Genomic DNA, 24,064 nt, shown 5'->3' with positions numbered 1-24,064 from the left:
TGCATGCATAACCTGGAAATTCCCAGGTGATTAGCCCAGATCACAAGGCTACGGCATGTGCAATATTAACCCTGTCGCAGCCCCTGACATGGGCTTTGGTCGAATCAGCGTGTGCGGGGCCTACCTCAAATTAATTACAAAGTTGCAATGGCTATTAGCTCGTTTGAGACGATGTGGATCTTTTGGATATTCCGGGTTCTAGTCGGGGATCAGTCGATGCTAACGGTCTTGGTCTTGGTAGATGCGACTAGATGATTTAGGGTATATACTCCGATGTTAGGGGGACTCTAGGGCTACTAGTAGGGGTCTTATGACGGACGAAACGCAAAGACAATTTATATTTGGGCTTCATAACTCGGGCCGACATAGGAGATTAAAATTCGTGGATCTTTGAATAGCCGATTTGGGAATACGACCGAGGATCCATGGACAAGAGGTAGTCGTATGATTCCTTTCTTACTCGGCTGAGGTGAGGTTATACGGAGTCGTCACTTTAGCAGTGGGTGGTCTTTAGAGAGTAACCTGAAATAAGACAATTGGGAGATATTACGAAGGAAATATGTATATACCAATAAGAAATCCAGCGTGACGCTATGAATATAGATGAATCTGACTGCTATTGGGATAAATTATAGAGAAAACAGCAGATTTGCATTCCGAAAGACTCATTTTCCAACTATCCCTCAATGCATTTCACAATTTACCACTTCAAAGCCCAGTCAGCACTAAAAGCACCCTTTCTGGTCAACTTCTGCAAACCGCCGACGGACAACACACGCGACGTAGCATTATACTGCACCCCAGAAGCCGGCACAGGTATACCATTAAGCTTAACAGCATCAGGCCGCGTAGACACACCAAGAACAGTAACAGTAGCGAGAGGATTCAACTCTTCCCAGCTACCCTTTGCCCTAGCACTCAAGCTGGACTCCTTGACACTGAAAGTAACATCAAGCGTATCATCCGGGGCATTACTCTCTCCATCATCGAGATACAACTGTCCAGTGGCAGTTCCGCTGCCACCGAGCGCGACAAGCAAAGACCAAGGCGTACCACGCGCCTCCTTCGTAGTCAGAGCCGGCTCCTGCATCGGTACGACGCTGCCTCCACGCACGAAAACGGGGATATGGCCCAGCGGGGCAGGAATGGTAGTGTTGACACCAGGCTTCGCGTCCACGGCTGTCTGGGTGTACCAGTCATACCATACCTCGCCGTGCTTAAGGCCCGGGAAGACACCCCTGACAGAGGTGGCATGGGGAGCAAGCACCGGGACGACCATAATTGAGGGGCCGAGGAGGAACTGCGTGTCGACTGCGGCCAGGGAGGGGTCTGTAGGGAATTCCCAGGCCAAGGCGCGCATGACGGTGGAGCCGGTTGTGTGGGCTTCGTGGAAGAGGGTGTAGAAGTAGGGGAGGATTGCGTAACGGATCTTCATAGCGGATTTGGTGGCAGCTGTAACGGATTCCCAGATGTAGGGCTCTTGGGAAATCGCGGAGAGGGTGTTGTGGTTACGATAGAAGGGGAAGAAGGCCGATAATTGCATCCAGCGGTTGCAGAGTTCTTCGTCGGTGTTGCCGTTAAAGCCGCAGGCATCGACGCCGAACATAGGGATCCCGAAGAGGGAGAATGAGAGGGCTTGGGGGATGGAGAAGAACATATATGCCCACCTAGAGGCATTATCACCACCCCAGTGGCCAGCCCATTTACCGGAGCCTGCGAATGTTGAGCGACCGATGACGAAGGGACGCTTCTTTTCATCGACCTTAAGCAGGGCATGGTAGGTGGCGTTAAGGATTTGGTGTCCGAAGAGGTTGTGCACATCGTACTCTTGGACGCCATCGGAGTGAGTGGCATTAGGGGACACGGCGTGTGAGCTGAGGTCGTGGCCGTCCTGATCATGGTTGATCACATATGGCGGGTAGTTGATGTTGCGTACTCCCGGAGTGGGTGTAGTCCGCAGGTAAGAGGTGGACGAAGAGGTAGAACCGCCAGTTGTGGCGGTAGCAGCTTGGCTGAACGACGCCGCAGATGCAGACGCAGCCTCAGTCTTGTTGCTGAGCTCAAACCCTTCGGGATAATCATAAATAACGTTACCAGGCTCTCCAGGCAGGGCAAACGCAGGATGGGTCGGGTTCATTCTAAGGTTTCCAGATCCGCAGCTGCCAGTGCAGAAGGAAGAAACCTCGTTCATATCAATCCAGATGCCATCAATGGCGACTTTCTTGTGCCAGATCACGATTTCGTTCGCCCAGAAATCACCTGTCTTAGGGTTGTGCCAGTCGGGGAAGACAGTGTAGCCGGGCCAGACGGCGCCAATGTATTCGCTTCCGTCCGGATTCTTCAGGAAGACGTCCTCTTGGTGTCCGCGGGTGTAGGTATCATAGCTGGATATGAATCAGCAAGGTTTTCTGCGGGGCAGGCCCAGGGGAACTTACGTATCAGAGGCATTCTTGGGGTTGGGAATGTAGATGGCCGCGTCTATAATTGGAATATAATGACGGCCACTGCTGTGCAGCTTATCTAGGAATTTTTCACCATCACTGTAGGGATAACGGTGTTGATCATTATCGAAGTCACGGTAGCCATGCATGTAATCAATGTCACTCCTAGTCAGGTTAGATTGATTTCAACCATCGCGGCGAGCCAATTTACCAGATAGTCTCGAGTGGGATCTCAAACTTCTCAAAGTTGGATACAACTTCTTCAAGTTCAGTCCAGTTATTGTAACCCCAGCGGCACTGGTGGAAGCCGAAAGTAAAATACTGCTGCAATGCCGGTAAGCCAATGGTGCTCAGCTGGTAGTTCTTGGTTACACCCGCTTGACTAGGACCCGAGTAGAAAGTGAGATCAATGCTACCTCCCAGGGAGCGCCACTTCAGGCCCTCAGGATTCATGACGACCTCCTGACCGTGCGCGTTTCTAGAGAAGACACCATGAGAGAAGGAAACATAGTCTTTAGACTGAGCGGCCTTGTCACTTGCAACGAGGGTGTGATGACCCTTGTCGTTGACCTCATAGTAGCGGGTGTCCAGATAGAAAGGATGGGAGCCGTAAACATTGCTGGTGAAAGTAGTCAGGATCGAACAAGCAATACAATGCAGGGGGGACGCTTTTGGGAATGAAACTTACTCATCGATAGGATCACTAATATCGGAGGCATAAAGAGTCAAAGTGAGATTGTTCAAAAGGCGCAGCTGCTGGATGTGCTCTCCGATGCCATACAAGTTGTAATCCTTGGGCAGAGAGGTAACAAACTCAACAAACTGGTTTTCAAACACCAAGACGGAATCAGTCGTATCGAAAATGGCATCACCGGTAGCCTTGCGGGTCACCTTGAAATAGAAAGAGGGCTCGTTCGACCAGGCGATCTCAAGATCACTATCTTGCTTTGAAGCCTGACGATCGGAAATGGATCGAGGAACGACATGCTCATCCAACATGAACCAAGAATAGTTCGAAGAATCCAGATATGTGGGGACGATTTGAACGCTGAGGCGGTCATTGGCGAGGTACTCAATGGAAAAGTCCAAGGAGTCTACGTCAGTTCCATAGACATTGCACGGCTTTCCGGCCAGCGTCAAGGTAGCAGTCACCCCACGAGCAGACTCCTTGACGTTGGATGCCTTGTACCCGGGACAAACCGACTGCGCATCGACAGCTTCAGGGTCATCTATATTGGCGATCAGCTGTGCGCCAGCCTCAGCGCTAGCGGGAATGGTAAATTGAGTGTATTTTCCCGAAGAAGTCGGAGAAGCGGCAGAATGGGAGCCCGAGGCTGTAGAGGCGGATCTGGAGAAAGCACCATAGGCCAAGAGCCAAGCACCACTAAGAAGGTTCTTCACACCAACCATAGTGACCACTTCCCTACTCACAGATTAGCTTGGCGACCAGGGGAGATTTTGTCTCAGATAGTTCTGGCTCGTTCTTATACGGTTGCTGGGCGTAACCGGTCCGTTCTAGGGACTTGCGGACAGGGACCAGGAACCTGATGGTATGCCGTACCCGGGACAGTTTCTGGTGATTCTCTGCACATACTCTGCTTCGTGGCTGTCTTTGCGAGGTTCGTCAGCCTCAACCTGACGAGAGCTGGACTGTGTAGAATGCGGAGAGAAGAGAGGTCCCTTACGTCGACCCGACGTCCACTAATAGGACTGTATAACCTACATGTACGACGTACACCAAAGAGGGGTATAGGTTCGTTTTAGACTACGTTCTTTAAGATCCAGATATAATAAAAGAGGTCCCGGAGCTATTAGAAGAGGCAAGTTCCACTCCAGAATCCTATACAACAATATACATACCGAAGAACAAGTGTTAGAGTATGAAATCGAGACTGTGATGAGAACAGGAACAAGTAGAGTACAATGCGGATAATAATTACTCCGGTCTGTTCTATAATGCCGATCACAATAGATCATGCCATTGCTGATGATTGGCCAGTTGTCCGATAAATGCCCGTCTACAATAATAGTAGGCTACAGGGTACCTGATCCTGGAATCAATATGGATGCATAGTCTGCTTACATAGAAATTGTAGTGGCGGATGATATTGTAATCCTCTATATGCTATATGGCAAGCTGCAGTGAGCCCTTTCTCTCCGGTGGAGAACCTTATAACTACGAGATGCCCGGACGTTCAAAGGATTTTGGAGTAATTTGAGGACCTCGGGACTCTCGCAGGAATAGTATTCAACTGGTTGAAGAAGTTTATTCGAATTGGGCATTCAACTGCTCAACAGCCCCACCTCGACTAAACTGTACAAACCATCAAACTATAGTGGGAAAACGTTGTATGCGCTTCAACCTCACGATATACAACACAGGAGCCCCCATTTCGCACTTTCGGGAAGCCGAGAAGGATACGAGAATAGAACCATGTCGGCACTGGTAGGATGCACTACCCTGTCGATCCAAATCTATACTCGTATGGCTATATGTAGACCAAGCTTGAAGAAATCGATTGGATCGGAAATCAACTTGCGAAATGCGAAGCGGAGATGAATGCTCAGGGTAGCCTAGCAGTGCCCACTAAATACTAAAATGGTTGACCGGCAGGAAAATCCCGCATATTCGATTCTAGTGTCCCTGTCAATCAATATGGAGATGCCAAGCATAGCCGACTTGGTGCCGTAATGGCCCCGTGGGTACGGAGTACTCCGTACTTGGCCAAGAGGGTACTTTGCTTCCGGCCCGAGATTGAGATCCATGCAATATCAGCAGAAGATCATAAGGATATTTGGGGGATACGGAGTAGTGACTCAATGAGTCAACTTTCATGGTGATCTTGGTGATCTTGGTGATGGCTTGTATCCTTTATAGTCCGAAGGCTGAGGGGTACGTAGACAGCCAGAGAAGTCGGCCCGAGAGAAATGGCCCTAACCCAGAAGCGTCGTTAGAATAGCAATATCCATAAGGAAGCCAATGCGAATTAAGATCAAAATATGAAGCACACCTGGGCAATTCTAACGCAGGGGCTCTGGCGGGGTTTTTTTCCTTTTCATCCCCCGCTTCCCCAGGTTTGTGTTTTTTCTTTTATTAAAATGGGCCATGCCAAACTCCCCGGATGAAACCATCGCACTTTTTTTTTTATACCTTTCGACCTTAACATGAACTCAACTCTGCTGAGTCTAGTAAAGACCTAGCAATAATCCAACAATGTCCACCAAACAGTCCAAGCCAAAACAAGCATGCGACAACTGTCGCCGTCGCAAAATAAAATGTTCCCGTGAACTACCATGCGACAAATGTCAACGGCTACTTCTCTCCTGCTCGTACAGCGACGTCCTCCGTCGCAAGGGCCCCAAATTTCGCACTCTGTATCCCCTGGCCCCGATCCACCCGCTCTCATCCCGACAAGACCCTCCCGAGACTAAGTATCCCGAGGACGCCGGTACCGGCGAGATTCCGGACTACCAATTCAACTCGCCCATTTCGCCAGGCTTTATAATCGCAGACTCGCAATTCGCAGGCCAGGACTTCTCGGATACTTTTTCCCACCTGCCGCCCCCGGACCTCGTCTCCTCTCCCGGCTCCACGGACTCGACCGTCGAATCCGCCATTGGTTATGGTTATGGTCATGGCTATGCGAGGCCGGTCGCCCGCCGTCTCTCGCCCCAGATACTGCTCGTCCATGTCAATATCTACCTCAAGTACTTGTTCCCGATTATGCCGGTGGTCCGCGCGGACCAGCTCCGGTTGGATTGCCATCAGCCCGGGCAGCTATCTGCGCAGCGGTATGCTCTTTTGGCGGCGCTGTGTGCTGCTACGCATATCCAGTTGAAGCTGGATGGGGCGACGCCTGTGCCGGATCCTGCGCGTTTGCAGAGTTTCGGGGATGAGCACTCGTTAATGTCTGGGGAAGAGCTCCTTTCGGAGGCCGTGCGGGCACGGCGGGATTGCGATGTTTTGGAAGACCTTAACACGGAATCGCTTTTGACTTCGTTCTTTTTGTTTGCCTCGTATGGAAATCTTGATCGCCAGGATCAAGCTTGGTTCTTCTTGTGCCAGGCGACCTCGTTTGCATTCACACTTGGGTTGCATCGCGAGTCGACGTATGCAGAGTATGAGGCTGAAGAGGCGGAGGAAAGACGGCGTGTGTTCTGGCTTTTGTTTATCACGGAGAGGTAAGTGGACCGATTTATGAAGGACCATGGTTTGGACTGGAGCTGATTAGTAAATTGGCAGAGGTTACGCTCTCCAGCAAGCGAAGCCGGTTATGTTGCGCAGCTCTATTCACAAGCCCCAGGTCCTTTGCTCGGAAGATCCTATTTTGGCTTATGGATTCATCAACCTGATCAACATTTTCGAGAATCTCACACCGAACCTATATGATTGGATGTCCGCCGGCGGTGGAGATGGGATCTTGGAGAGACCGCCAACCTCCGCCATCCAATCCAGCCTATGCAAGGCTATTTCCCTAGAGGGAGTCCTTGAGATCCAGCAGGTTGATATCTTGATCACGCAACAATGGCTGCAGACGATGATGTGGAAACTATCTATGAGCCATGCCACGCAACCTGGTTCGTGCGATGACGCAGTTTTGCCATTTCACCTCCCAGTGATGGTGGGTAAATCCGTGATGAGCGTGATTGGTGCTGCATCACAGGGGGCTGTTGATGCGCATGGGATTGGAATGGTAGGTCCCCCAGAGATGAAGTTGCTTGTTTGTATACTGATTTGGATGTTATAGGAACAAAAGCTCTTCGACCTAGGCTCCTCTGTTGCTGATGTGACGAGATCTCTTGGACCAAAAGCCGTCCATAGATTGGCTGAGTCGATTATTGATCCGAACGAGTTGCTGTGGGGTATACTTCACACTCTGTCTCAGATTCGTGGCTCGCCCTCATACCTCTTCCCTACATTACTGGATCGTTGCAGAAACGTGCTTGGACTCGACTGCAACATCACAACGGGAAATTTCCTTCCTATACTCGGCGCTGCTGTGCCGGATCAGTTGGCTTCATGGTCTGGCCAGCATGACTGGGATTACGCTGCCAGTGCGGAGGATATTGATATCCATGACGTTGATGGACAAGCCGAGTCAGCTCCTCATCCGCATGTGCCGCAGGAACTAGGCTTCGAAAATTGTCTCTTGTGATGATGGGCACGACTGTATTGAATTTGTGATGCGGTTTTTCTTCTTGTTTTTGTGATACCAAATGGAGATTTATAGATGGTTGTTTATGATATGGAGGAACAACAGAATTGTAGAACACGATCAATGACTCAATGCATCAAATCCATGGCTATTGTAGTTGATGTACCTCGTAGGTCGAGAAGGAAGCTCATACTCGTGAATGGCAGTCAAATTGTCTTGGCATGTTTGTCTCACATGGAATCTCCAATTCGGTGATCAGCTTCATGCGACTTCCAAGGTTTCTCTTCTCAATTGCTCAGGCTATTCTTCACTGGTATGCTCTCTATTGCTTTCTACATCCCTCGTATGTCTCCAATTAACGCTTCCTCGCAGATAATTCTCGGGTCTCCGCATCGACCAAAGCTCATTAGAGCACCAAACCCCGGAGCCAATTCTCCATTGGACCTCAAATCTCACCTATAACCAACACCATTACCTACACAATGGCCTCCCTCCGGCCCCGTGCCCTCCCTCTCTCAGCCCGAACCCTCCGCTCAGCCCTCAGCTCAACAAGACCCTCACCAAACCACTTCCTCTCCGCACCCGCATCAACCCAAACCCGCGCGCACTCAACATCCTCCGTCTCCGCCGATGAACTCTCCCACTTCTCCGCTCTCGCCAGCTCCTGGTGGGACCCAATGGGCCATTCCCGAATCCTGCACCTAATGAACCCCCTCCGTCACGAATTCATCGCCTCCTGCCTAGCAGAAGGAACCTCCTCACCAAGCCAAAACCCAAGCTCAACCTCAACCCCCTCCACCGCAACCCTCAACTACCTCGACGTAGGCTGCGGGGGCGGCATCTTCGCCGAGTCCCTCGCACGCACAATCCCACTCGACCCAACCGGCCCAGCCCCAACCCCAACCCTCGCCGCCTCAATGACCGCAATCGACCCCTCAACGGACCTAATCCAAATGGCGCGCGAGCACGCGCGCATGGATCCAACCGTCCACGAACACTTGCGCACCGGTCGCTTCAAGTACCTTAACACAACGCTGGAGGATGTACTTGCCGGCAACGCTGTCACTCTAACGCCCGCTTCAAGTTCGACTGCGGCTTCGACCCCAAACCCAAGCTCTCCCTCAACCCAACCCGCCCCACAATACGACGTCGTAACCCTCTTCGAAGTCCTTGAGCACATCGACCCGAAGACCTCAACACCTCTAAGCTTCCTGACGAACTGTCTGCGCGCGCTCAAGCCCGGCGGGTGGCTAATTGGATCTACTATTTCGCGGACGCTGCCGTCGTTCATCCTGAACCAGGTTATTGCCGAAGCGCCGTGGCCGATTGGTGTTGTGCCCCGTGGGACGCATGAGTGGAGCAAGTTTGTCAACCCTGGTGAGGTTAAAGGGTGGTTGCAGGAGGGGTTGATGAGGGCTGCTGATACGGGTGTTTCGAGGGGTGGGAGTGCGATTGCGGAGGGGATGAGGTGGAAGTGTGTGGGTGCTATTTATATTCCTGGGATTGGGTGGAAGATGGTGCCTGGGAGTGAGGATTGGGGGAATTACTTCTGGGCTGTTAGGAAGGAGATTTAGATGATTTTGGGGATCTGTATGTATCTATACTTGCATTGCTTTGAGCTATTTGTATATTATTCGACTTATTGTACTCCATTGCATATCAATATTTCATAACTTCATATTCATTAACTCGTTTCTAGTGTACGCAGTACACCTCGCTAAATGCACATAACCACCCAACCTATTAGGCACGCAGTAGAAGAATACCGGCGGATAACCCTAGACCATTCACTCCAATCCAAGCAAAAGTAAACACAAGATTTCCCTAACCCCAAGCTACTTCTTCCCCTTCCCCTTCCTCTTCTTCTTCGGAGCAGACGACGGCTCAGGCACAGAAACAGTTCCTTGCTCAACATCCTCACCCTGCCCCTGCAACCTCTGCGTGCCACTGATAAAGAACGTCAAATCGCGATTCTGCTCCGCAAGATCCGCATTCGCAGCCTTAAGCCCGTCAACCTCTTTAGCAAGACCTTCCAGCCTTAACATCATATTCCGATTCATAGCCTTCTCTTCCTGGAACCCCTTCTCAAACGAGCGCGCCAGGGCCTCGAATTTCTCTGCTTTTTTCTCCGCGCGAGCGCGGTCATGTTCAAGTGACGGCAGCGTCTCAATCGTCATAACATCATACTTGTCTTGTAATTCCTCGAGGCGTGATGTGGCGCTGGAAGCGTTGACTTCCGCCACGGCGGCGGCGGCACTAGCCTGCGATGCTTTGTCGACGGCGCGCTCGACGACCTCTTCAAAGTATGCACGCTGGCTTTCAAGCTGGCTGGTTAGGAGATGTGTGTATTCGATGCTCATGTTTTCTAGTTTCTCGCGGGGGACGGCGTCGCCCCAGTCTGGTGGATCGAGGGCGCTGTAGTCTGCTGCGGGTAGCTCGAGAAGCTTGCCATCTGTTTTGTTTTGGATGATGCGGTGGACATAGGCGTCGCCTACATAGTCCCATACGCGCTGGGAGGTGAGGTCCATAGAGAAGGCGTGGGCTGTTTCTTTCCAGTGGGCGAAGGCGTGGGCATTGTCATAGCGGCCGCAGCCGATCGTGCCGCAGATTAGACAGGCCCAGAGGTTTTCTTCTGAGTGGCAGACGCTGCATTCTAGAGGTTCTTCGTCTGGTTTGAGCGAGGCGTTGCTTTTGCGGTAGTCGTCTGGTGTGTATCGGCATACGGGGCAGCCGGTGCCTTTCCACTTTTGGAGACAGGTGCAGTGGAAGACATGTTGGCAGTTTATCGTCAGGAGCCCTGTGGTTTCGTCCATCCGCTCTAGGCAGACGGGACAAGTTGGTAGTTCGATTAGAGCAGGTGTAGGTGGTGCAAGAGGTTTCCCGGTGAGAGTTGCTTGTCCAGTAGAGGATACCGGGGGCCGAGAGGGGGTTGAGAGGTTAGAGACAGCGCCATTCTCAGCGGATGGTGTTCCGGCATCCACAACTTGGATTTCGACCGTCTTCACAAAAACAACATGGCAGGTCTCGGGCTCGATGCTATTAAAAACACGCCCATTCCATTCCTTCTGCCATTCCTTCGCCTTCCGCCCATTCCGGAACTTCATCAGAACCATATACCGATTCGCACGCGCCGTCCTGATCATCCGAAAGTGACTAACATCGTCCATAGTCTTCTGTCCAATAAACCCCAAAAAGTCCGGCGGCGACAGATAAGACGGCACAGCGAGAATACATAGTGTCGTACAATCCTCATCAGGGCTGTGTGCAGTGGAAGAACTTGTCTCAGGAAACGGATATTCCGCAAGACCCTTCGTCCCGGATTGTTTAATATCCGCCGCACCGGTCAGACCCTGCCTCAACGTAGCTTGCTGCTCACCGGGCTGGCGGGCGGCAGCTGAGGAGCCCTTCAGATAGGCGGGGTACTCATCGTCATTTCCGAGGTAGGACGTCTCTTGAGAGTCGCGGTACAGGTGTACAATTCCCCAGACGCTGTCGGCAAGCTCGTAATCGAGTGGGATATACTGGCCTTTTGTATGGAGACCCCCTAGAATGTCAGTGCCGATGCCTGCAGCGACGAGGTTCTCTGGTTCCGTGGTGGGTGCGGAGCCGCGCTTCGAGGTGCGTTTGGGCGGATTCTTTGGGGTGACCATGTCAATGCACTCGATGCAGATGGCGCCAAAGCGCTTGTCGTCTTCAAGTTGGGTGGTGCTAGTTGAGAAGCCAGTGGAGGGGCCGTTAGAGTCGTGAGAAGTGCTGGCGGAGGAAATGGTTCGCGGTGGGGTGCTTGCGGTGTTGGTGGGGAAGGTGGATATGGGTTTATTTCGATGCGCCAAAGTATGGCCTGGGTTTTGTGGGGTTTGATTATCCCCTGCGGGTGATGGGCGGTTGGAGGGTGAAGGCCGGCTCCGTTGTTGGAATGGTTGGAGAGCTTCCCATGCGGATTGTAGCGCCAGAGAGGATCCCTGCGAGCTCGGCGCGTCAGATTGGCTGTGGGAGAGGAGTTGCAAGCTAAAGTGGTAGAAGTAAGCGGGCATTCCGGGTGATGGCTCGCATCCTCTGGAGCTTGCGACTGGTGGTTGGAACTATCAAAAGAGGAAGTCGTGTTATCACGATAAGGATGCATGATTACTTAATATTTTATTGTCGCCCGCTTCGACGCCTTCCGCCACAATTGGTTCCTGGCACGCGAGAGTGGCAAAGAGGCAAAAACATTGAGATTCTGAGGCGCGTTCTGGTTGGGAAGGTGAGGTGGCGAGAACCGGTGTGGTTGAACGAAATTGCCCAGATGAGCCACTTACACGCCCCGGGGGGCTTGCATGTGTCCAGTGCCCGGGTGTGATGCCGGAGGCTTAAAGATGTTTGTGTTGATAACCTTTATCATACTATGTCAATTTCTGTCAATTAACACTATCCACCTACAACTACATTATAATGAAATGATATGCTAGGTAAAGACTAGCAAATATTGCTAGAGTGAATTGTAGAGAACTATCTATCACATAGCCGTGATGATAATGTGGGCAAGTAAAAGAGAGAAGCCGTCCTCGGGAAACATTGCAAGAAAAGAAGCCTCAGCCTCGAAAACCGACCAAACGCCATGCAGGTCATGTAGAACCTATCGAAGTTGAGAAAACAGAATCGTAAATCAATTACTGGCCGCCACGCAGACGCAACACCAGGTGCAGGGTGCTCTCCTTCTGGATGTTGTAGTCCGAAAGAGTACGTCCGTCCTCCAGCTGCTTACCAGCGAAGATAAGACGCTGCTGGTCAGGGGGAATACCCTCCTTGTCCTGGATCTTGCTCTTAACGTTGTCGATAGTGTCTGAGCTCTCGACCTCTAGCGTGATAGTCTTTCCGGTCAGAGTCTTGACAAAGATCTGCATACCACCACGAAGACGGAGGACAAGGTGGAGGGTGGATTCCTTCTGGATGTTGTAGTCGGAGAGTGTACGGCCATCTTCAAGCTGCTTGCCTGCGAAGATGAGACGCTGTTGATCGGGAGGAATGCCCTCCTTATCTTGGATCTTGGACTTCACATTATCGATAGTGTCGGATGACTCGACCTCAAGTGTAATAGTTTTGCCAGTGAGCGTCTTGACGAAAATCTGCATACCACCACGTAGACGGAGAACCAAGTGTAGAGTGGACTCTTTCTGGATGTTGTAGTCGGACAGAGTACGACCGTCCTCCAACTGCTTGCCGGCGAAAATAAGACGCTGCTGGTCGGGGGGAATGCCCTCCTTGTCCTGAATCTTGGACTTAACGTTGTCGATGGTGTCAGATGACTCAACCTCGAGAGTGATAGTCTTTCCGGTCAGGGTCTTGACGACTGTGGCAAATGTTAGTAAAAAGAAAATGGGGCCGTGAGAGAAGGAAACACGTACAAATCTGCATGCCGCCACGGAGGCGAAGAACCAAGTGGAGAGTAGACTCCTTCTGGATGTTGTAGTCGGACAGAGTACGACCGTCCTCCAGCTGCTTGCCGGCGAAGATCAAACGCTGTTGGTCAGGAGGGATACCCTCCTTGTCCTGGATCTTCGACTTGACGTTGTCGATGGTATCGCTGGACTCAACCTCAAGGGTGATGGTCTTGCCAGTGACTAGAGAGAGGAATGTTAGCAAGGATGTCCATGGGCTAAGTGGCGAGAGGAGGTCGTCTCTCGGCGTCGGAGCCAGGTAAGGGGATAAACGTACGAGTCTTGACAAAGATCTGCATGATGGGCTTTATTATTTGAGATTGATTTGAAAGGAAGGATGCTCAAGTGTGAAGCGAGCTGTGGAGAATGGTGGATTGAAAGAAGGGAGAAAGTGGAAGAGGGGAAACAGCGTCCTTATGTAGGAAACCTTGGAAGGATGAGGGGGCGAGGTGTCTTAGTCAGGCCCAGGTGACGCCGTGAAAATGCCAGAAGATGCCGGATGAGTCAAATGGGGGGGTGCCTGGGAACAGCCCATCACTTCACTTGACGCCACCTGGAAAACTCCGAAACTTATATATCATTGGATATGGCCTACAAATAGACTATTATTAACATTATTAAGATTCCATGATCTTCCACTGTTCTATATGTTTTCCTATATTTTCCTACATTTTCCTACATCTTCCTATATCCATCAAGTCCCCTTTGTCCAAGTGATGACGTTATGTTGCTTATCGCCAAAAGAGGGGGTGGGACCTTAAAATGGAGACGCTAGTGACTAGAAAGTACAGGGTACGGGGCTGTACGCGGCAACTGCTGCGGTCTCCCGGGTACCCAGTACCCGCTTCCAAACTTAGTATCAAAGTCGGATCCGGGTTCACCGCTGTCTTTTCTTTCTTTTTAATAGTTCAATAGTTAATCAATAATGAGATATGAAAAAATAAAAATTCAAGTTTTAGAGTTAAAAACTATCGAGATATAGAGCATAAAGCCCGGTATGAACAAAACGCTTTCGCAAATATCCCTCCCGACGCTTTTCCCCGGCAAGAAGATATGCGTCAACCACCACAAAGAATGTGAGGGTTCAGGGATAAGACAGCCTGCACACCCTTTCTCAGGGCCCTGTTCTAACTTGAATTGTTGGCCTGTTTCGTGGCGGGTGCCAGGTGCCAACAAAATGAAAACAAAACAATAGAAACACCTTCGGCCGTACACGGTCATGACATTCGTGATCCTCGTTCATCGCTGGAGACAAAGCTATGCGAAGAAAGGTATACACCAAAGACAAGAGCAAAAAAATACCAAAAAATACCAATAATAAAGGGTAAAAAAATGAAAAGGTAAATATGACAAAAGACAAGACCAAAAAGAAAAAAAAAAAAAAGCAACACGGCTCATAAAAGGCTAGATCAAAAGAAAGTCGGTTCGCTCGGAACAACAATACAAAAAAAGGGTAGAACCTCGCTGGGAGGGGGACCCGTCGGATTCTTCGTCAAAAGAGCGGAAATAGATGCGCTCGCACATCGTCACGACAATGATTCGCATATTCTCGTTATCATTTAGCATTCAAAACGAAATCGCGGAACTGTACTCGCTGGAAACGATAGTCGTGGTAATATCATCATCATAATGCGTTTGCGCATCGGGGTTGTTGTCTAGTTGGCGCGAATGACCAGTCGCGACACAAACTTATTTGAAAGGCAATCGAAGTCGCCACGATTGAATTTCGTGCAACTGCGGCTGCGGAGGTAGGTTTCTGAAGGGTGGAGTTAGTTTCGGATATCAAACTGGAACATTGGGAAGAGCTTGTCTCTTTTGTCTCTTACCATGTTGCTCGACATGTTGGCGGACTTCAGTCATGGTGTTGCAGACATCCTGGTTGGAGTACAACAGCTGGTGGTGCTTTTGCGAGTCCCACTCGGTGAACGGGGGCAGCTTCTGTGAGATGGCCTGGAACAGTCCGACGATGACGCCCACCGGGGTGGTTTCCATGTCCGTGCAGAACTTGTCGACGGCAGCCGCGTCTGGTGTCCGGTAGTGGCTGTCGAACTGCATCTCCTCCCACACGGCCAGCAGAATGGAGGCCAGGATGAAGATGGTCGGCCAGTTCTTCAGCTTGTCGCCGCTGTATACACTCGAGTAAAGTGACGACAGCTCCTCCAGCACATCCTTCTGCAGCTCACGCCACATGCTAGCCATGGCACACTTAATCTGGAAGTTGATCATGACAGGGGCCATGGTCTTGCCGGAGAACTTGGAGCCCATGTTCTCGATCTTGCCGAGGAAGCCTTCCTCCTCGCCAATACCTTCGACCATGGTGACATGCATGGTGAGGTTGTAAGCAACCACCAGCTTGAGTGCCTTCCGGATAACGGGCAGCTTCGTGCGGAAGTAAAAGCGGAAGGCGGTCTTCAGCATTTGCGTCAGGAAAGGAGTGCCCTCGAAGTAATCGTCGACGAACTTCTCAAAGGTGCCATTGCCGTCGATGTGGCGGTCAAGGTAATCCGACAGCATCGCGTGCGAGATTCCCTCCATACCAGCGGAGAGTTTGGCAGTCTCGACCTCGTACTGTGTCGGATCACGCTGCATTGTCTCGATCCAGTCAACGGTGAAGCACTGCTCGTCACGGACATAGACCTCGCGGGCGTTGATGGGCAGGATTTGTCCATATCCGTGGGTGATGAACAAAGTGCGTTCCTGGTCCGAGAATCCGGTAATGTTGCCGACAGAGAAGCCCATGGTAATGTGGCGCTCATAATCCGCCTTCCAGTCCTTCATGAAATAGCCAATCTCCTTGATATCAATGCGAGTACATGGCACCTGCCATAACCGTGCATGCGACGGTTGGCATCCTGCACAAGGCTCGCCCTTGTCACACGTCTTCTTGAGGAACTTGCAGCGCAGGCAAGCGCGCAACTTCCGGATCTCACTGGCCTGTTTTCGCTGGTCGGGCTTCAGGGGACCCTTTCTCTTGCCAACACGCTTCTCGGTCTCGGGCTTGCCGGTCTGGGACTGCTTGCGAACCTTGGTCTCGGCGGTCTTGGCGGCAATGGGGCTCTTGCGGGACGGTTTCCGGCTCGGCGGTGAGGCAGATGCTTGAGAAGACCCAGCCGATCGAGCAGGGGATGTTGACTTCTTGATCGGAACCGGGATCGGCCGTACCATTCCGACGGGGCTGACGGCGGAAGGCGAACAAGACCCTGGCGAAGACTGGTCACGAAGGACAACTGCGCTGCTTGTCGGGGAGGTACCGTGGATTCCAATGGAGCTACTGTGGCTGTAACTATGGCTGTGGTTGTGGCTGTGAGTATGGCTATGACTATGACTGTGTCCGTGGCCATGGTGACTATAGCAAGGCAAATCCATATTGTTCTCGGAACCGGGAGATCCGATCGGATTCGTGATGTCCACAAAGCTGCCGTATGAGGTGGAATATGAAGACTCGGAAAGGCTGCGGTCGTGCAGTGTCTGGGTGGGGTTGACGAAAACACCTTGTTCAGGATAACCAAAGTCGAGAGAGCGGCGATGGTCGATAGTACTCCAGCCGTTGTCGCTGCTGGACAGGGAACGGACCTCCAGATAAGTGTCGGTGGGCGAACTGCTTTCAAGGACGGGGTGCGGGGCATAAGAAACATCCGGAAGTCCGTTGGGGAACGCCATCAGATCCGCTTGGAAGTCCTGATACGTGAATGGCACCATATCGACCGGAGCCGACATCGGCAGATAGGGACCATCGAGCAAGCCGGCGCTCATCTGGCCCTGGCCGGGCATGAGATCGACGGGGGATGACTGCATGGGCATGCCATAACTGGTGGTAAACTGGGGCGCTGAGGACGGGTCTTCGGAGGAATATGAGAGGTGGTGGTGGTGGTGAGGGGTGTGTAGTGGTTGAAAGTGCCAGTCGACCATGAGATTTGGATCCTGGGTCACCGACTGTTCCAGAGGGTGACCGCCAGTTTGCAACGGGGAGAGACCATGGCCCTCTTCTGACCGTGGGGGCGCCTGATCTACCGCGACAGGCCATGATTGATGCTGAAGATAGCCTCTGGAGTCGTAATCGACGCCAATAAGGCCATCATTTGATATATCGACATTGGACATGACTTTTTTGGAGTCAAAAACGACCACGGGGAAGTAAAAGAGAAGGGGAAGAAAGGACCAGCCTGGATGAGAGGACCTTCTTCAGAAGGGTGACACAACCATGAAGAAGAGGGAAAGTGAGGCGGTGGGGGGGACAAAGCAGCGGTGAGCGAAGAAATGCGCTAGGGGAGTTGATTGTGGAGAGTGGAGAGGCTGGCTGATGGCGTGGAGGGAACGTTGATCCAGTGTTGAGCGATGAATTAATGCCACGGGTATTAGCGTGCAGTAGCGTTGATTCCGCTAGGATTTGGGGGGGGGGGGGAGTAGGAGGGATTCGGAGAGGGGAGAGAGGAGATAGAGTCAACCCTGGAGGTCCTCTTAGCCGGGAAGTCCCATGATCTCCCTATTTATTGAATTCTTTCCTAAATGGGAAAGGTTGCCTTTTTTTTTTTTTTTTTTTTTTCTTTTTCTCTTAATTCATATACTATTTCATATACTATTTCATATAATATTTCATATAATATTTCATATATCTATTCTACTATTTTCTACCTAGGTTCTGACTGAGATCCTTACTATTAGCAAATCACCCGTGAGCCCGAACCCGGAAGATCAGTGGGTATCACTGCGTGGCAATAAGAATTGGCGAGATCTGACATCCTGTTATGTTCCCGTATACTAAATCTCCCAAAATATCCCAAATATCCCAAGTATCCCAAATACCAAAATTAGTTGAGTCCTTCCTAATCAGATCCAATCAGCTCCCCGTCCACCACCCGTGATTCGTATCTCATTGAATGCGCCATACCTCAAAGGTATTTAGCGGGCCAGTTCAGGATGCTGATGCAGTTGGGAGTTCCCCGTTGGAAAATAAGTAGCTACTAAATAATAAATAATAAACTAAGCACTAGTAAGATAACTAGTTAGGGAAATAGTAAAATAGTAAATTAGTGCTCGGCTATATTGCACGGACTCTGGAAATCTTGTTGAGCCTTAGTATGGCAAAACAAGGAATCGGACAGGTCGACGTTTTTCTTAAAAAAAAAAATATTTCGAATACCTGGGCACATGCAGCAAGGGTGTCATGTAAGCCAATATACTGCGTGCATGGCGTGAGATCCATCACATATATATATATGTTGGGTCCTTGTGACATGCAGGAGCTCTTCAGTGAGCACGGAGTAATACTCGAGATATGCATTTCCCACGAGAAAGTCTGTTTCTAACTGAATCAGGATACTCCAGGACTCGAAAAGGTTGAAAAGGGAAATACAGTGAAGGACATGTGGTGATGTCGTCAAAGATGGTCAAAGATGCCCGAGAGTGGGGAAAACAAAGACTTCTATTTTACATTCACATTCATATCTACAGAACAATAGTAAGAACGTTCAATTTACCTTTCTTTGAGCTTCAAAATCTACAAAATCTACAAAATCTACAAATTCCTCAAATCCCCGATGCCGCTCGGGAAACGAAAAGTTCGATTTCCGCACGCACAAAAACCCAACCGTCCAACCTCATCAATTCCAATGACTTCAGCCATGAACCCGTCTGACTCCAAAGCGCGCCCGGGGATCCCGGCCTTGTTCACGCAGCCGCCGCCCATTCGCGACCCGCTCATCACAGAGACCATCGATCTGCAGAATGCGACCCTGGAAAAATGCCTACCATTCCTGAAAGGCATCCACAGCACCCAGAAGGATTTCAACGACCATGGCGTACCCGCCCTGCAACGTGATCTCCACATCAGCTACCTTTACGATGCCCTCGAGGATTATCCCGAGGGGTTCGTCGCCATGGACGCCAGCCGCCCGTGGATTGTGTACTGGGCGCTGGCGGGACTGGCCATGATGGGAGAAGAGACGACTCGATTTCGCGAACGGTGCGTGCATGCTTCAAGTGTTTACATCCTTGCTTTTTATTTTCATTTTTATTTTTTGAAGTTATTTCATTTCCCCGCCTCGTTCTTCCCCCAAATTGTTTTTTACTATCTGTCATATATCCACAGGATGGAGACAGAGCCTCCCGAAGTCTGGAGGAGATGTACCTTGATTGGAAAGGATCATCTCTTCTGTACAACGTGAAACATGGAAAAAAGAAAGAATACCATTCTGAACATTCCTCTTCTTCTCTAGTGTGATCACTACGCTTCGGCCCATGCAGAACCCCACCGGTGGCTTTGGCGGCGGCCATGGCCAGACATCCCACCTGGCGGGCAGTTATGCAGCCGTTCTGTCGCTAGCTATGGTTGGGGGCGAGGAAGCCTTTGGATTGGTGGACCGACACGCGATGTGAGTTGTCACCGGCAGCTTTCTGCTGCATGTGCGTCTTGTGTGATCCTGTGCGTCTGACCCAGTTTCTGGCTTTCCCAGGTGGCAATGGATTGGCCGGTTGAAGCAGCCAGACGGGGGATTCCGTGTTTGCGAGGGCGGGGAGGAAGATGTGCGGTAAGTGAAACCCCAGGACTGGAGCAGGCGCTTGCTCGTAATCCCGTTCCCCTTCCCCAACGCAAGATCTGACATGTCATTAATACAGTGGCGCATACTGCGCTATGACTCTTATCTCGCTACTTGACCTGCCGCTGACGCTTGCTCCGGGCTCTCAAGCGCGGGAGGCTGGATTGGAGAGTCTGACGAGTGGTCTTCCTGAATATCTCTCACGATGTATGAGTTACTGGTGGCTTGGCTTATAGTAGCCTTGAGATGTGCTGACACTCGCCTTCAGGCCAAACATTCGAAGGAGGTATCTCCGGTAGCCCTGGGTCGGAGGCCCATGGCGCATACGCCTTTTGTGCTCTGGCATGTCTGTCTATCTTGGGACCCCCCGAGGAGATCTTCAACAGGTGCGAGGCTTATCTAGCCCGGAATGCTCTCTCTGATTCTCGTATGCTAATAGTTCCTGACAGACACATGGACATTCCGATGTTAGTGTCGTGGTTGTCTGCACGCCAGTCCGCCCCAGAAGGTGGTCTTTCCGGACGAACAAATAAACTCGTGGATGGATGTTATAGCCATTGGGTTGGTGGGTGTTGGCCATTGCTTGAATCTTCCCTAGAGGGAAAGCCGGATAGCACCGAGCCACCAGCCAACAGTCTTTTCAGCCGCGAAGGTTTAACCCGATACATCCTTGGATGTTGTCAAGGGAACGACGGTGGTCTCCGTGACAAACCGGGCAAGTATGTTAACTCCTATCCGTGACGATTCTTTTTTACACGTGCAGCTGACCATGACCCAAGGCATGTCGATTCATATCACACCTGCTACGTTATGGCGGGTTTGAGTGCGGCTCAAAACCATCATTACCGGACAGACTCGAGTATCGCAAGTAACAACTTTTCGTCCTCATTTTCCTGGAAGTCTTCACCAAGCCGCGATCCGGCCAATGTGTTTTCAAGGGGTGATCGGCTAGAGCCAATGCACCCTTTGTATGTGATCCCGCACAGAGCCGCGGAGCAAATGCGGCTCTGGTCCGAGGCCCAGCCTCTCTTTGTCTAGTCTGGAGGGGCGCGACCCAACACCATATCAGAAAGGAGACACGGATAATGCGCCACGACGGATGAGGTTTCCTTCGGAAAGTCTCGCGACAATGTAGTAGATTGAAGCAGGGTGTCATTGGTAACCAGGGACTCCGAGCAAGTGCATTATGCATGATTAGTCTTGGATGCTTGAGACTGCAAGCCCCGCGGTCATATCGGCGGTCATGGCATGGGAGCCACGAGGATGATCTTTTCGACCGAGCCAAGGAGGATGCTGTGAACGAGACCGAGACGCAAGGGGTTGGATTCGGGGCCCGAGTATGACTCTACAGCATAGGTCATAGCACATGGCACCAATTCCTTAGTTTTTGTGCTGGCAGTTTCACCGATTTTCCGAAGTTCACAGAAAGTTCTTTAGCGCGAAGGTTTTACTTGTCCCGCCATTCTCGACGATCCATATGAAATTTGTTCCTACGATGTACATCATAATGTGTTTGCCACCAAAATGAACAAGCTGCACGAGGCCCAAGAGGGCAAAAGTAATCGTCAATACCAGAATATGCGGATAAATCCAACGCCTTTCTCCACTGCAATGCCAGCTCATCACTGCGTCCGATGCCTGTCGAGTAACTCAAGTTCCTCGGCGCCTGCATTTTCCCATTCTCCGATATTGGATTCCAATTGCCCCCTCTCTACTTTGCTTACCTACTAGGTAGTTTATTGACTATTTCATTGACTCATAGCCCTTTCACAAGCAATTGGCCCCTCTTCAGACGCGTTCTGCACAACATGAACGGCCCCTCCTTGGCTCCAATCACCATTTGCAGACCTGCGCGTCTCGATATCCATAAGGGCGGCAGATTTAATTGCGCTTTCTCTAATGCGTCTGCGGGGTCAAAAATGAAAGAGATCATTCTGAGCAACCAATGCCAGCGAAAAAAAGTAAAAAACAACCCGTGTACACAGTATAGTATAGTATAGCACCACTATAGCGCTATTTCATTCCAATCACTCCGGAATACTGGGATCCATAATCTTCAGGTATTACCTTCTGCAAGCAGGTTACAAGGTCTCCCTTAGTCTCCGAGAATGTTTATGTTTCGATCGGCGAATTGCAGGGGTACAAGCAGACAGCTCACGGTGACTCCCGGTGCCTCAGACTCGGTTCAATTCTACTGGCAAAGAGACATGCCAACGCATCAGTAAACCCGCCGAGAAAACGGCACACGAAATACATCGAACATCCGTTTGAGTTACTGTTACCTTTGGTTTTTTGGGGCCTTTCTGAGGTCCAATGCGCTTGCGTGCATCTATCGTCTTCTGTTCTCTTCTTGTACTCTGTTTACCTGGTGGAAGTAGTCTATACCCGGATTCCAGATCCATGCCCTAGGGTCTCTTTTGAGTTTGATTGTTTACTATACTCTGATTATTTGTTTACTAGTACTGCTTATTATTGTTTATTGTATACTTGACTTTGCTTTTTTTAACCTTCCATCTTTCAACGGTGGGTATTAGAATCTTAGTAGTTTGACTTTTTTTGTTTAATAGCTTTTTCTTCTTCAGGTCATCTGCATTGACACCAAATGTCTTCTTTTTCCTAGATCTTTGTGCGCTGTCGCAATTGCAACCGTTTCCCTTCTCTGTTGGTACTGTGTACACCGGCCAGCTCACAGTATGACTTGGGAAAGGTATCAATGCAAAAGCCCCACCTGTTTTTTAGAAGTAATCAAGTATATGGCAAGCAGCAGCTCTGTTCCCCTCATTAATTTGTTTTCTTTTTCTTTTTCTTTTTCTTTTTTTTCCTGTTGTACGGAGGAGGGGAGAGTCGGTTCTAGAAAATTGTATATCTGTATATGGGTGTGGCATCTTTCCAATATTCCCTTCGCAATCTTGATTTAGTTCTCAATTTCTCTCTACTGTTTTTCACCCTCGCGCTTTTCATTCACTCTTCTTTGAATTAGACACTCTTGAACTTCACTAGTATTATAATCGTGCTTTTGTTTGGAACGCCAGCACACCCTCCCCGCTACTAGCAAAGCAAACGCCATTGGGCATCACGATCCGCATATTTCCTGACTGCACACCAGCTAGCAGCTCAGCCTCAGCCCTAAACCCGTCTCCCTGCAAGCCAGACCTATCCAATGTGTTCCAAGTAATTGTCGCAATTCGTTGCAGTTGGACAAGTGGCAACGCCGTCGTCCGTCGCCTGTCTCTAGTTTTCCCGTCTTTCTCGCTTCCAGCTTGCGTCTAGTCCAAATCCCAAGATGTACTATATCCTATACCTGACCAGTATGTCATCCTTGTCATCATTCTCCCCACCATCCATCACTACCTCCTCCCCAAACCATGCATGTCATATAACGCGAACCAATGCCCCCAAACCCGTTCCCTTGCCACCGTATCCCAAACACCCAATGCAGAAAAACAAACACCCAAGACCTTACCTTACCCCTCCATCCCCACTCCACTCCAACCAATCCCACCACTCAGAACCCAAAACTAACCAAGTCCAAACCCAGGCCTCTGCCGCCGCCGCAACTGGCCCGAACCAATCTACAACGCCTACACAAGCAACAGCGGATACACATGTACCGTGCGCGTCAACAACCGCGAGTACCGAACAGACGGTATCTGCAGCAATGAGACGCTGGCACGCGAGAGCGCCGCCATGCGCGCCTACCTCATCTGCCGCAATTTCTCCGTCAACGACGGCATGTACCCCGTGGGACATGAGCACGGCGGCGCTGTGCAGGGGATGCGCGTTGCCATTGGCGTGGGACGGAAACCTGCTCGTGAGGACGATGTGCTTTCTTTGGGGTCTGCGAGTGGGAGTGGGAGTGGGAGTGATCGGTCGCGGGGTGGGAGTTGGAGTGGAGGGGAGTAGGCCTGTTAGGGTTGGGACTGGGGTTGGGGGGGTCGGGGGGCGGTGGTTTCGCGGAGGGTTTAATTAGGTCTTGGGGGAGGAGGGTTACGATTTCATGACATGACGCTTACGACTACGCCTTTTTGGTATGATTGTGGGTTCTTTTAGAGGGAAAATCTGTGGGATTTTGAATGTCCCCTGTGTTTTCGTTGATTATGGTATGGTGGGACTAATGATGATTTTGCATGTATCTAGATGGTGGATTTATTTGTCGTTTGCGAGTGGTGGTTAGCGATGAATTCTGCTATGAGGTTGTTTGATTTTAATAGCTGTTGAATTCAGTCTATGGGACTTGCCAACTAGTGGACAACTGGCGTACACTACTCCCCTTCAAGGTGTCGGAAACAATGACCGCAACTTAGAGCACTCAGTGTTCTAGTGTTACTCTTCCTATTGAATTTACACTATTGTCTGTCTCTAACTGTACTTCTGTTAGCTTACATTCTGGACTACTTCAAAAATAGACAGCTTAGGAAAGCGCCTGGCAGAGAAAGTCTGATATCTAAGGTTATATTTTTAGATTTGAGACACTACAGGAGAAGGGAAGTGAATAGTTTGGGTCTTTCTAGAAA

At 50.5% G+C, this 24,064-nt stretch overlaps 7 protein-coding genes across 7 annotated transcripts; 4 read left to right on the top strand and 3 right to left on the bottom strand.

The window, feature by feature from the left end:
* Positions 1-700: 700 nt before the first annotated feature.
* Positions 701-3,851, bottom strand: N7525_005105 (glycoside hydrolase family 31 protein; the record flags this gene model as incomplete). Its single annotated transcript, XM_002565133.1, has 4 exons — positions 701-2,384; positions 2,436-2,606; positions 2,653-3,060; positions 3,130-3,851. The coding sequence occupies 4 exons, from the start codon at positions 3,849-3,851 to the stop codon at positions 701-703; spliced, it is 2,985 nt and encodes a 994-aa protein (XP_002565179.1).
* Positions 3,852-5,655: 1,804 nt separating this feature from the next.
* N7525_005104 (putative C6 transcription factor (AmyR)) lies at positions 5,656-7,597 on the top strand (the record flags this gene model as incomplete). The annotated part of the gene is made up of 3 exons (XM_002565134.1): positions 5,656-6,623; positions 6,685-7,135; positions 7,190-7,597. The coding sequence occupies 3 exons, from the start codon at positions 5,656-5,658 to the stop codon at positions 7,595-7,597; spliced, it is 1,827 nt and encodes a 608-aa protein (XP_002565180.1).
* Positions 7,598-8,079: 482 nt separating this feature from the next.
* On the top strand, positions 8,080-9,171 carry N7525_005103 (3-demethylubiquinone-9 3-methyltransferase; the record flags this gene model as incomplete). The annotated part of the gene is made up of 1 exon (XM_002565135.2): positions 8,080-9,171. The coding sequence occupies one exon, from the start codon at positions 8,080-8,082 to the stop codon at positions 9,169-9,171; it is 1,092 nt and encodes a 363-aa protein (XP_002565181.2).
* Positions 9,172-9,432: 261 nt separating this feature from the next.
* On the bottom strand, positions 9,433-11,631 carry N7525_005102 (putative RING and UBP finger domain protein; the record flags this gene model as incomplete). Its single annotated transcript, XM_002565136.1, has 1 exon — positions 9,433-11,631. The coding sequence occupies one exon, from the start codon at positions 11,629-11,631 to the stop codon at positions 9,433-9,435; it is 2,199 nt and encodes a 732-aa protein (XP_002565182.1).
* A 3,038-nt stretch (positions 11,632-14,669) lies between these two features.
* N7525_005101 (Zn(II)2Cys6 transcription factor domain-containing protein) lies at positions 14,670-17,115 on the bottom strand (the record flags this gene model as incomplete). Its single annotated transcript, XM_061213279.1, has 2 exons — positions 14,670-14,770; positions 14,841-17,115. The coding sequence occupies 2 exons, from the start codon at positions 17,113-17,115 to the stop codon at positions 14,670-14,672; spliced, it is 2,376 nt and encodes a 791-aa protein (XP_061070300.1).
* Positions 17,116-18,407: 1,292 nt separating this feature from the next.
* On the top strand, positions 18,408-20,588 carry N7525_005100 (CAAX farnesyltransferase subunit beta RAM1; the record flags this gene model as incomplete). Its single annotated transcript, XM_002565139.2, has 8 exons — positions 18,408-18,472; positions 18,503-18,976; positions 19,230-19,385; positions 19,467-19,541; positions 19,630-19,757; positions 19,819-19,936; positions 20,000-20,269; positions 20,330-20,588. The coding sequence occupies 8 exons, from the start codon at positions 18,408-18,410 to the stop codon at positions 20,586-20,588; spliced, it is 1,545 nt and encodes a 514-aa protein (XP_002565185.2).
* A 2,245-nt stretch (positions 20,589-22,833) lies between these two features.
* N7525_005099 (uncharacterized protein) lies at positions 22,834-23,453 on the top strand (the record flags this gene model as incomplete). The annotated part of the gene is made up of 2 exons (XM_002565141.1): positions 22,834-22,858; positions 23,089-23,453. 2 exons carry the CDS (start codon positions 22,834-22,836, stop codon positions 23,451-23,453), a joined length of 390 nt encoding a protein of 129 aa, XP_002565187.1.
* Between the last annotated feature and the right edge of the window lie 611 nt (positions 23,454-24,064).

Source organism: Penicillium rubens, assembly GCF_028828025.1.
Source record: "Penicillium rubens strain IBT 27055 chromosome Unknown utg000002l_segment0_segment0, whole genome shotgun sequence".
Taxonomy (NCBI): domain Eukaryota; kingdom Fungi; phylum Ascomycota; class Eurotiomycetes; order Eurotiales; family Aspergillaceae; genus Penicillium; species Penicillium rubens.
Note: the sequence above shows the minus strand (reverse complement) of the source record. Positions and strands in the feature narration are given on the sequence as shown.